This window comes from Symsagittifera roscoffensis, chromosome 9, assembly GCF_963678635.1.
Source record: "Symsagittifera roscoffensis chromosome 9, txSymRosc1.1, whole genome shotgun sequence".
Taxonomy (NCBI): Eukaryota; Metazoa; Xenacoelomorpha; order Acoela; family Convolutidae; genus Symsagittifera; species Symsagittifera roscoffensis.
In genome coordinates, this window is record NC_087070.1 from 52,603,798 (window position 1) to 52,616,270 (window position 12,473).

The following is a 12,473-nucleotide window of genomic DNA, read 5'->3' on the forward strand; positions in this document are numbered from 1 at the left end:
CTATACTTTGTCATACTTCGCTCAAGTTCAAAGTCATGACGTTTGTCCCAAATGTCAAACTACCTCCTTCAAAAAATATCGCCTACCACATCAATATTCTGTTTTGAAAGATTTAAAAGATCTTCCAGTTACCATATTCTTCTGCTAACAACTGATGAGGACCGCTCTGCTTGATGTTGTTAAAACATTCATTCTCTCTAAGTCTGTCGTATTGTAATTATCAATTAGTGAAGAATTTGATTGACCCTCGGAGCTCTAATTGAATTGGCAGATCTGCTGAAACTCAAAAACACAGAATACCCTCAAAATTTAGCCAGGATTACTTTGTCTGTTCATTCAAAGCTCGTCTGTACTCTCGTGTCGCTAATCTCTTGATCAATGTTTCGATGCGTCGAACTCGTTTTTTAATATCTTTTTAAGGTAGGGCCAAATTTTTTCGCACGGTGATTTCGTCATTAGTTAGAAACAAACATGCAACATGCCTGAATAGAAGATGCTTGTGAATTTGTGTTATCCCCAGCTTTGACTGAAAGTTCCTTGTATCTTAAACGATTTTACTATATTGTCTTCAGAAGCATGTTAGGCTGAAGGTGGACCCCATCAATTCGGCGTTTTTTTCTAGCCCAACCAACTACTCTCGATGTTGATTGTATATTTTGTCAAATTTATCGCAGGTATCAGTGGACTAGAAAATCGAACGTATTAACTATATGATAAACTATCAAATTTAAAAACTTCAGCCCTATGCCCTCATCTATGCTCTCATCTGTGCCCTAAAAAACTTCAGCCCTATGCCCTCATCTATGCTCTCATCTATGCCCTAAAAAACTTCAGCTCTACGCTCAAAGTTCAAATTCTTCTTATTTATATGAGTTTTTATTTCACTATGGTTTCAATCTGCTTCTCCACCATCCCCCACCATTGATTTCGATATTAGAGAGTTATTTGTTCCAGTGCCAACTGCACTGACGAGGCAAAAACGCTGAACAGTTCCTGGGCGTCAGTTCAGGGCTACCTGGCACCTCTCACCCCCTCAGTGACGTCAACCTCAGTGTCTGACTCACAGATACAGGTTAGAGTGGTGCCGGACAGCATCAATGCCGACACGATCGGAATGACGGCAACAATCTTCAGGGACGGGGTCGTCATCGGTAGGTTCATTCTTATGCAATACTTTTCTTTATACCAAGTTTGTTGGCAATTTCGGTGACATTTTGTTTCTTAGTAAGTGACTTGATGGTTTTTTTTAGATTTGATATCATAGTTTCTGCGTGTTGAAATCAGTGAAAATCAGTTTTTGACCTTAAAACGACTCTTTAGTAAATTAACAACTGCTTGAAAGATCACAATTTAATCTACAGATCCGTGTTCAAGTTTCTCTGAGCGGTAAAAAAGAGTTGCGTTTTTTTTCTCGACATGAGTTTAGAGCCATGTTTTTTCAGGGACGGAGGGCAGTGGTCATCGGTAGATTCGTAGATTGATTGTTATGTAATGTTAAAACAAAAGGAAAGCAAACAGTAATACAAAGAGCAGTTGACAGATTTCGCTCAAAATCAAATGCTAATTTTTTTAGGCGTTAATCATTTTTGCAAAGATGATCTGATTCATCAAATTTGTTCCAAGTTTTTTTTCATTTTTTTTTCGCTATTTGAAGTCTCGCATAACGTGTTGCGGATTTTCAAAAAAAAAAAATGAAAATGCGCCCTCCCCCACCCCCTTGTCCATATATTGTCCGCTTTGTCGCATTTTTTTTCAAGTTGCGTTTGAATTCTTCGTTTCGTTTTAATTTCAAACATGGTTTTAAAAAAAAAAAAAACAGGCCAAACAAGGCTTTTTAGGCACTTTTGGAAAATTTTGACCAAAAAAAATGCGTTTTTTCTGGGCGCTCCCCCTAAAATTAGTATAGATTGGCGCCAAAGGCACCTTCAGAAAATTTTTAAGGTCAGTCAGCCAAAAATGGATATCTCAAAAATAGTGCAAAGGGGGACCCTTTGTGCGGCAGGGGGTCGAATCCCTAAATCCGCTACTGATCATTAGTCGTTTCTTATTTAATCATTTTAAACTTTTATTAATTCGAAAACCTTGTCCATCTATTGTCCGCTTTGTCGCATTTTTTTTCAAGTTGCGTTTGAATTCTTCGTTTCGTTTTAATTTCAAACATGGTTTTAAAAAAAAAAAAACAGGCCAAAGAAGGCTTTTTAGGCACTTTTGGAAAATTTTGACCAAAAAAAATGCGTTTTTTCTGGGCGCTCCCCCTAAAATTAGTATAGATTGGCGCCAAAGGCACCTTCAGAAAATTTTTAAGGTCAGTCAGCCAAAAATGGATATCTCAAAAATAGTGCAAAGGGGGACCCTTTGTGCGGCAGGGGGTCGAATCCCTAAATCCGCTACTGATCATTAGTCGTTTCTTATTTAATCATTTTAAACTTTTATTAATTCGAAAACCTTGTCCATCTATTGTCTGCTTTGTCGCATTTTTTTTTCGATGTTGCGTTTTAATTCTTCGTTTTGTTTTACTTTCAAACATGGTTGATATGTTTAAAAATGTAGGGATCAAAACAAGTATTTATTGGCGTTTTTTATTGTTTTTTTTTGGATTGAATCTTGATCCTGCTAATTGATAAGTTTTAACCTACAAGGGAATTTATTTAAATTTGTGTCAAAGTTCACTTGAATTTCACGTCAAATTATGCTTCACTGTTCCCACTTTTCATACACTTTTTAAATGTTTCAAATGTTCTTTTTCTGATAAAGAATCAAAGTTGTTGCCAACCTTGTTCTCATGTTTGAGGTACCATAAAAACTTAGACCAGAGAAAAATGACCTTATTATCAAAGTTGAAATTATTTCTTACAGCCGAAGCTATCGGCGCCCCCTGGATCTACCAAGATACTTCGGACCTGGAACCAGGAAAGAGATACACGTACACTGCCATTGTTGAGCAGAACGGGAACCCCTCGTCTGAGTCAATTGGGAAACTGGAGTGCACGAAGCCGGCCCAACCAGACCCGAACAGTATCTACGCTATCTCAAATAATAGCACTGCAATCACTGCCTATTGGACCGTCAGTGAAGGTCAGTTTTTGAAAAAATGAAACTCAATTGTTTCGGCCAAAGCTATCCAAAATTTTCCGCGGCTCATTTTTGGTCCTTGTGTACTTCAGCTGAATCTTGCACGCATGAGCCACTCATTTCATAATCTAGATTGTATTGGACTTTATTTCTGAAAGAAGTTTTCATTAAGAAATAACTATGTCCATTCTGCACTTTTACTTTTTAACGACCTGCTGATAAAAGGTAAGAATCTATTATATATTTAAATGCGGGCTTCACTATTTCGCCATGCTTAAGCTTTTTCAACTTATTATTTTTTGCATGTTTAACAAAAGAATTTTTGCACGTTTAAGCTAAATTTAAGATTTTTTTTTCGATTTTCCAGTTTGAATTCAGTGTTTTTTCACCGACTTTAAAATATGCAGCCCAACAGTGGATGCTGCCAGAATTTCTACAGAAGTTGAGATATTGGCTTCCAATTATGAATGCCCAAATCCTTTTAGTGTACGAGATACGACGATTTTTGTGGTTTAAAAAAAAATGCAGAACACTCAATTTAGAAAACTATTTACAAAAATTGAATTTCACAAACCTGTAGTTGTGTGCTGTCAGACTACACTCAGGGGTTGTCAATCTTGCCTCCAGATCTCACTTCTCAAATCCTTGTAATTTTCGAGATATGACGTTTTTATGATTTTTTCGAAAAATTTCAAAAAAACTTTGATTTTAAAAAATTCCAAACTTGGAAGATCTCAATCCTGTTGTTGGAAACTGTGAGAGTACTCTCAGGGGTTTAGACTCTTGCCTCTGAATATGACTGCGCAAATCCTTGTAGTTTTCCAGATTTGACGTTTTTTAACATTTTTTCAAAATTTTTCAGAGAAAAGAGATAAAAAATTTCAAAAAATTTGAAGATCCCATCTCTATATTGAGTCTCTGTTACCGTACTCTCAGGCTTTGCAATTTTTTCCTCCAAAAATGACTGCTCAAAATTTTGTAGTTTTCCAGATATGACGTTTTTTTGTGATTTGAAAAAATCTTTCAGAAAACTCAAACTTAATTCTTTTTTCTTAAAAGTTTGAAATTCGCAATTTGTAGTGGTGGCTGTCGCAGTATTCTCAGGTTCTCAGAGGTTGCGAATCTTACCTCCAAATATGAGTCCTCGATTCTTGTTAGTTTTTCAGATATGACGTTTTGGTGATTTCCGAAAACTTAAATTGAAGCTCTTTTTTCATGACATATTTCCCAACGTTGTATTTGGAACTGCTAACCTGTATTTGAGGCTCTCAGAGTAATCTCAGGGGTTGTGAATTCAGCGTCCAATTAGGAATACCCAAACCTTTTTAGTCTTTGAGATATGATTTTTGTGATTTTTTTCAGAAATTTTCAGGAAACTCAAATTATAAAATAATTCACAAATTTGAAATTCCCAACCCTGTAGTTTTGCGCTGTCAGAGTACTGTCAACGATTGTGAATATTGCCTTCAACGAAGACTGCTCAAATTGTGGTAGTTTTCGAGATGTGACATTTCATCTGTTTCTCAAAAATTATCTTTTTTATAAAACTTAAATTTGAATCTTCTCAAAATTTGAATTTCCCAACGTTGTAGTTGGGTACTGTAAAAGTACTCTCAGGAGTTGCAAATTTTGCGACCAAATGCGACTGCTTAATTGTTTTTAGTTTCCGAGATGTGACATTTCTTAGTTCATTTTTTTTTCACAGAAATTATTTAAAACTTCACAAATTTTTATGGTTTTTCAAAAATTGAATTGAAAAAACTTGAATAAAAAACCTTACAAGGTTTGAACTTATGAAGTCTGTAATTTGGTTCTGTCAGAGTACACTCAAAGGATGCAGATTTTATTTCCAATATATGTGGTTTTTATTAGTTGTTAAAAATTCGAAGCGCAGGAGGTGTGTTACACGCTAGTGCTAATTTAAATGTTTTAGTTCATAGCGACTGACGAAGAGTTATTTTATCTAAAAACTACCAGCTCAAATTTTTTATTAGAAAATTAAATTTACGGAAGAGTTTTACGCAGGCATTTCGTTTCAGGTGAAGTGAGCAAATTCATCGCCAAGTCCCAGAAAGACACCAATGTCCAAATAGACGGAGAAGTTCCAGTCCCGACCGGAACTACCAGCCTCCAGTTCACATTTTCTGGCCTGATACCCAGCAACTGCTACACTCTCGAGGTTTCCTACCTTTACGTTTAGTTTGTCTGGAATGCGAAAAGAACCTCCTCCCTAGACAAGTTTGCTGCTATTCATTAGAATACGAAAGTGCAAAAGTAATCACAAAAGTTACGAAAACAAAACTTTTAATCGATTTTCAAATCATTTAGTTTTTAAATGTTACAAGGTATCTTTGTTGTATTTACTCAAAGAAATTCTGGTGTTATGACCTGAACTGAAAAGAAATCAAAAGTCAAGCGGCGAAAAAGTAAATTTGAGCCTGAACTAATTTTAAGACTTTTCCTGAAAAAAATCACCACGACTGAAATCACCTAGGGTTAATTGGTCTGAAAAAACTGGCCGCTATTTGCAATGTTCTGTTTTTAAAATGAATAGATTTTTGGTTGATACACCGTGAGGGAATGGTCTAAATCAGGGACGCTTGACCTAAGACTTAACGTTTTTCTACGTCTGCCAATCAATTACGCGTTATTTGCATTACGTTGGTCTGCTAAGACTCAGTTTCCACTTTTTACTATAAAAATTAATCTACAAAAAAAACTGCCCCCCTTAACTTTTGTTCAAAAAATATATATTAACTCGGAGTATAATACCGCCGAGTTAGTATTTTTTTGAACTTAAGGTACGGGGGCCAGTTTTTTTGCAGATTAGTTTTTTTATCATAAAAAGATAAAACTGAGTATTAGCAGACCAACGTAATGCAAATAACGCGTAATTGGTTGACAGACTTAGGAAAACGCTCAGTCATAGGTCCAGCGTCCCTAATTGAGACCATTATCTCACGGTTTATCTACCAAAAATCTATTCATTTCACTGGCAGAACATTCTAAATAGCTGCCGCTTTTATCAGAACAATTAAATTTATCTTAGTTTGAGCAGACAATTTAGCACTTTTTTCAAGCCTTATGTGCGAGTGCCGTGTTTTAAGAGTGTATCAACGTAGTCGTGATGATTTTTTTTAGGGAAAAACTTAAAATTAGTTCAGGCTCACATTTTACTTTTTTGCGGTTTGACTCTTGATTGCTTTTTCAGTTCAGTTCTTTTCCTTTGTTAAAAGGAAGGCCAACACCACTATCGAGGAGCAAAAGTGTATAGTTCACGAAAATATTATCGACTTCTAGTTTCGAATATGGTAATTAATTATCAGATTTTCCAGTGAAATAGAATTGAATAATTGATCCAGTTTATTGTTCCGACTTTCGATACGAAAGTAACGGAATATTTGTGCTCGGTGTGAGTTTTTTCTTCAAATCAATTTCGACTTCTTAACTAGCCATTTTTGACAGAATTTTTTCAAATCATTCAAAAGGTTTTGTTGTCCTGAGCTTAAATTTGAAAAGATATCTCACCTGTGGTCATTTTCATAAAGTTATGGGGGTTTAAAGATTGCCATTTTGGCCAATTTGGGACAATTAACGCTCGATATATTTCGCGCTATTAACGCGTAAGCGAGATTTAATCCGTCTTAGAAATCGTTCCAAATTGGTTGAAAGAAACTATTTGCCATAATTGATTTGTTACAATAAGCGAAATCTATCTCTTTACATATCTCTAAACGCTTTTTTTCGACCTATAATTACTACAATTTTCCAAATACGATTATAACCCTTGCGATGAGCAAGGTTAATGCAATCGGGTATGATATTTTTTTTCCCATATATAACTTTGCTCACAGAATAGTCAAAATTAGAAATGATTAATAATGAATTCAAGTTTTATTGACTTTCTGTTACTTGGTCTGGTGGTAACGAATTCGCCTAGGACGGCAAAAGTCCAAGGTTCGAATCTGACAGGACCTGTTTTTTTCGAACGAAACTTGCGTTTCAAAAAAATATCGGCTTATTATTTTTTTGCTTAAGTTTTATCGGCTTAGTTGCTGCATCGTATTATTGTTTTTTTGGCAACCTTTTTTTTCTTTTTTTTTCGTTTTTCCGGCTTGCTAGGTTTTGGCCTATGCTTAATCGGCCTAATGGCTTTGTATTGAGTCTTTCAACTAGCGAAAAAATTTGCTCGCTTTAGATCGCCTAAATTAACAAAATCGTAACAGGAGTTGTTGTTCAAGTTTTGATGGCAACATTTTTTTCGGCTTGATAGGTTTCGGCTTTTGTTTTACCGGCCTAATGCTCTCATATTGCGTCTTTGGACGAGCGAAAAATTTTCAGCGTGTGTGTGTGTGTGTTTTGAGGGTGAAGGGGATTTAATAATTTTTTAATCGTTTCTGATTTTTTCGAGTATTTTTTCGGCTTAACGGTCCCATTTTGTTTCATTTGACGATCAATTAATTTTGTGCGTGTGTTTGGAGGTTGAAGGTGAATTGTTAATTGTTTGTGGTTAACTTGTGTTTTGAGGATGAGGGTGAACTGTTAAGGTGTGACCGGCTGCGGCAAAATGGATGACATCTCCCCCCCCCCCCCCCCCCCCGGGACGGGGGCTAATAATAATAATATGGTGAACTGTTAAGTTCTAAGTCTTGCTGAATTTTTTTCGGCATGAAGGGTTTCTGATAAGTATTTTCGGCTTTGTTACCACTTGGGATTTTTTTCGAAGCTATTTCACATTCTATTGTCTTGGCTTGTTTTTGTTTCAAAGCTAGCCTGATTCATTTTGATAGATCTGATTTTTTGATATTTTGGATTTTTTTCTCGATTTTTTCCGACTTAGCGGCTTTCTGGTTTTATATCGCAAGTGGTGCGAAGCGCACCTACACCTCTGTGTACAAAATTTATTTTCTAGGTCCAACCGGTGACTGATTGTAACACAACAGACATGGATTTGACAGCTACAATTGCAAACTACACCGGAGAGCCAATCACCATCTCGGCCTGCACAGGTAAGACAGAAACCCACACTTATAATTTAGAGAATAACGAGTGTTCTGAAGATAGGGCAGAGCCAACATAGGAAATGAGAATTATCAAAAAGTCGTCGATAGATACAGAAAACATCCTAAAAATAAGCGAAAGTCGCCGCAAAATAGCTTGAATGACCAGCTTCAAACTTGAATGATGGAACTGAAGCTAATGGCGTTCTAAATGCACTGCGTCATTTGATTTTCCAGGTTAAAAAAGTGCAGAACTGCGAGAGAACTTGCCGTGAAAAAAGTTTTGCTCATTATTTGAAACCGAAGTTAATTGGTCTTTTACTGCAGTTTCGGATGTTAGTAAGATATAAATTATAAAAGTCCAAAAAGCATAATTTTAAATACATTTTATCGTTACTGGATCAACCCTAAAAAAAGAGTGGTTGTAAAATAGCCTGGAACTGCCTCCACTGGTGTTATGATCACTAAATTTTTCAGAACCGGAGGCGCCTGGCATAATTGTGAACCACGGACCCCTTGGGGAGATGTACATTGAGTTCAACTCAACAGACACCGACTTCACATACCATTTATGGAGATCCACCAACAACGTCTCCAACCCAGAGTACAAACTGGACGTTTCAGGTATAAGTGAATAGAATCTATTTTTTCTCCAAATAATCAGTTTACTACATATAATCAGTTTACTCAATTTTCTATACAAAATCAATGAAAATCGTTTATATCCTGCAAAAGTGTTTACTTTGCTATTAGAAATTTAAGCAAAAGCCGAAAAATTGCGTTAGTTTTGGAAAAGTTGTATCTAAATTTTTGAAATCTGGACACTTTTCCATCACACCACTGGAAAATTATTATCCAAAATTAGCACTATAAAGAGATGAAAAATTGATAACTATGTTTTATAATTAGTTTACTTGATAATTTTGAAAATGAGTTGAAAATACTTGATTATAATTGGTCAAACATGGATTTCCTTGCTTCGAAAAATCGTAAAATAATTATATATTTTAAATCAAATATAATGGATTTTTTTTCCAAATATAACAGAGTTATACTATAAAAATCCAATATAAAATAGATTAATATCCATGGAATTCCAATACGGGTTGTAATTACTCAAACGAGCTTGAGAGTATTATGTCATAATACGAGTCCAATTTTTCCCATATGACTCGCAATTAAAATTGCTAATTTTGGTGGTTATAGGCTGCATAGTATTGGCAGTTTAATAGCGTGTATTCTCCGTTTTATGACTGGCTAGTGTATCGGCTCTGTAAACTTCAGTGGAACAGTTCCACAGGACAGGAAGCTTAATGGCTCTAGTGAGGCCTTTGATTCAATTCCCGTCCAGGGCTATTCGTTTCAAAAGTCATCAATCCTTGTATTTTCTTGCCCTCGTTCCCTGTTTCATCTTCTAAAAGAAATTTCTTGTCGTTTGTGTTGGCGAAGTGCATATTCTGTGCAAAGGCCTTAATACTATGGTGGTATAGTCTACAGGTACCAAGCTTGGCCGAGAAGCGTCAGGACTCGACGCGTAACTGTTGAAAACAATTATTGTCTACGAAATAACACTAAGTTTTAAATGACCGAAGATATTCAAGTCCAAAAACAGCAGTGTTACAGCACTGAATTAGTTCTGTTACAGTACTGCGAAATTTATCTCCGGTTTCATCTCTGATCTGAGTTAAAAGACACAGTAAAGGGTCTGATACATTACGATACTTTTCTCCGAAATGTTATTGAAGCAGTACTGAGTTGGACTGCGAGACCATTTCGGGCTTCCATGAATGATCATTGCAGCGAATTATTTGCGAGCTTATGTTATTGAAGAGAACGTTCAAGTTTTCACAAGTAGTTTCCCTTTTTCGTGTTGCTTGTTACGCAATTTGTCGGTATAAGAAATATGACCAAATAAATGCGCGCTTGCAGTCGTACAATTGCTGATTGCTGTGTTTTAGGGGTGGACAACGGAGTCTTCATCGATACCGACCAAATTGTGGGGGGATACGCTTACTGCTACAGAGGTGCTGTCGAAAAACTGGGAGAGATATCAGCCGTTTCTGACATTGTAAGTAATATTAATAATAATAACAAGGATAACCGGTTACTGTGCAAGGAATCTTAGCAAAAAAGTAGAGCTTAGGCCTTTTCGTCAGTCATGTAAGATATGCAACTTGGAAAACAATTTTTGAAGACAAATAACAAGAAAAACAAAAAAATTTAAAAAAATTTCCTTGAAGTTTTTGATTTCTAAGATGAAGCCAAAAACTCCAAAAACTATCTTCTTCATAAGAGTAAAACTAAATTTTCAAGGCTCAAATTAAGCATAAATAAGCTAATGTAAGCATGCTCACTCGCTCGAAATTAGACGAAAACTTAGTAAAATTTTTGAATCGTGAATGAAAGGGCTTTAATATGCTATATCACTCAACACTGTCCGATGATTATTTGTGGTAGCTGATTTTGGGTGGAGTACAAAAAGTAAAAAAAAACTGAAACACACCCGAATACAAAGTTCCTCCCATATCCAATGGTCGGAACAATAATCTGGTTTCAAGCAACTCTATTTTTTTCGGTTTGTGATCTGATAGAAACTTTGGCTCGATGAGAATGGTTGTCAAATTTTTTTTATAGTTTAGCGATTTTCTAATGTTTATATTAATAAACGATCAGCGATAACTTCGTAAGTTCAAATTAAACTAAAAACTTGTACGGTTTGGTTTCCTTGATGAGAGCTAAATATATAGGACGAACCGTAGATGTTTTTCAAGGCGTCATAGATTTAAACATGGGCGGATCTAGCATTTTTTTTAAGTGGGAAGGAGTTTCAAAAAAATTCAACAATTTTGTCGATTTTTTTAGGTTGACCAATACGATTTTTTGAGCTATCCCAGTTCACTAAAAAGAACGTATTTTGACGACATTTTCAGAGCCGCAGGCAAATATTTAAAGAACAGGTCAAAAAAGGTACTTTTTAGTAATATTTGACAAAAAAATTGTGTTTTTTTTGCCGCGCGCTGCCCCTTAAAAATTAGTATGTTTTGGCGCGAAAGTCAGTCGCAATCATTCATACAAAGATTTCGTATAATAACACTAAATGGGGGACCGGATCCTTTGGTTCGACAGGGAGTCTAATCCCTGAGAGAAAAGCCCCCCCCCCCTGAATCTGTCCCCGAACTTAGCCAAATAGCTGCAAGACTTGCAAGACGTTCGTTAAACCGTAAATGTCAATGGCCCCGAGGTCGATAATATGACTAAAAGTCAAGATTCGCTTATAACTTTTTCATGTTTACGCAAGTCAACGCCGGGGTTATAATAGGGGAGGGGTTTACTTTTTTCGAACTTAATGCGCACAAATTCATGCTAAACTTTTGGGCTTAATTTCATTGGGCGAGCGATTTATTCTATCTTTTTATAAGAGGGTTGGTATTTCTTTTATGTTGTGTGAAAACTCTGTAATGCAGCTTGGACAGATGGCACAGTTTTTTGGTATGATTTTTGATTTATTTTTAAGTACACTTCGAGCTTTCTCACAAATTTGTTATTTTGCGGTTTGACTTTAGTTCCGACTTCCATATTTGTTTTTGCTCAGTTTGATTTTTTCGCCGTTTGATTTTTTATGATTTTTTTAAATTTTCAATTCAATTTAATTTATGAATTACTCTACTCAATAGCAAACAGAAATGGTGCGTAAAAATATGAATGACATGTAGTTTCGAATACTGTTTTAATTTTCAGACTTTTCAGTGGATTGAAAAGTATACCTACTCATCCACTTTTTAAGAATCAATGAACGCAGTGCGGACTCTTATATAGGTTTTTGTGACTTTTTTTGTTTTTTTTTTCTTGAAAAAGTCTTAAAATGCTATAATAACTACAAATGTGCATTCATACATATCATTGCATTTTGAAATATTTGCTTTTTTCCACTTCAATTTAAGTTGATCTGCTAAAAGTTAAGTATATTGCGCTCTTCAACTACGAATGGGGAAATGGCTCGGAAAAACGTGAACGACTTCTAGTTTCAAACTATTTACTCAAGCAGAGCTTGTGTGATATTACGAACTCACTTTTTTCCAACCTAAGTAGCTAATATTAGTGCTCTTTTTGAGAGTGCTTTTTTATTGCAGTATATGCATAAGATCAATAACCAGCGATTAAGTACAGCAAATGCTAAGGATATTAGCACATACTTTTGTATTGCAAATAGCACTTTAGCTTCAAGGTGTTATGGTTCTGTAGCGTAGAGGTAGGGAAAGAGACCAGCAGCAAAATAAGAGGATTCGAACCTCAGCAGGGTTGCATTTTTTTAATGAACTTTTTCGTATACTAGTTAAAATGTGTCAGCTCTATAAATTGAGGCATGTTAGTGGTAAATTTCTTTTTAAATTGACTGGTACT

At 35.6% G+C, this 12,473-nt stretch overlaps 1 protein-coding gene across 2 annotated transcripts in view; it reads left to right on the forward strand.

The window, feature by feature from the left end:
- LOC134854891 (uncharacterized) overlaps positions 1-12,473 on the forward strand; it is a 263,671-nt gene that overhangs the window by 93,373 nt on the left and 157,825 nt on the right. For both annotated transcript variants that reach the window (XM_063871250.1, XM_063871251.1), the window contains 6 exons: positions 955-1,151; positions 2,857-3,075; positions 5,112-5,251; positions 7,985-8,081; positions 8,550-8,696; positions 10,031-10,140. In XM_063871250.1, coding sequence (XP_063727320.1) covers positions 955-1,151; positions 2,857-3,075; positions 5,112-5,251; positions 7,985-8,081; positions 8,550-8,696; positions 10,031-10,140 — 910 coding nt within the window. The remainder of the gene's footprint in view (positions 1-954; positions 1,152-2,856; positions 3,076-5,111; positions 5,252-7,984; positions 8,082-8,549; positions 8,697-10,030; positions 10,141-12,473) is intronic.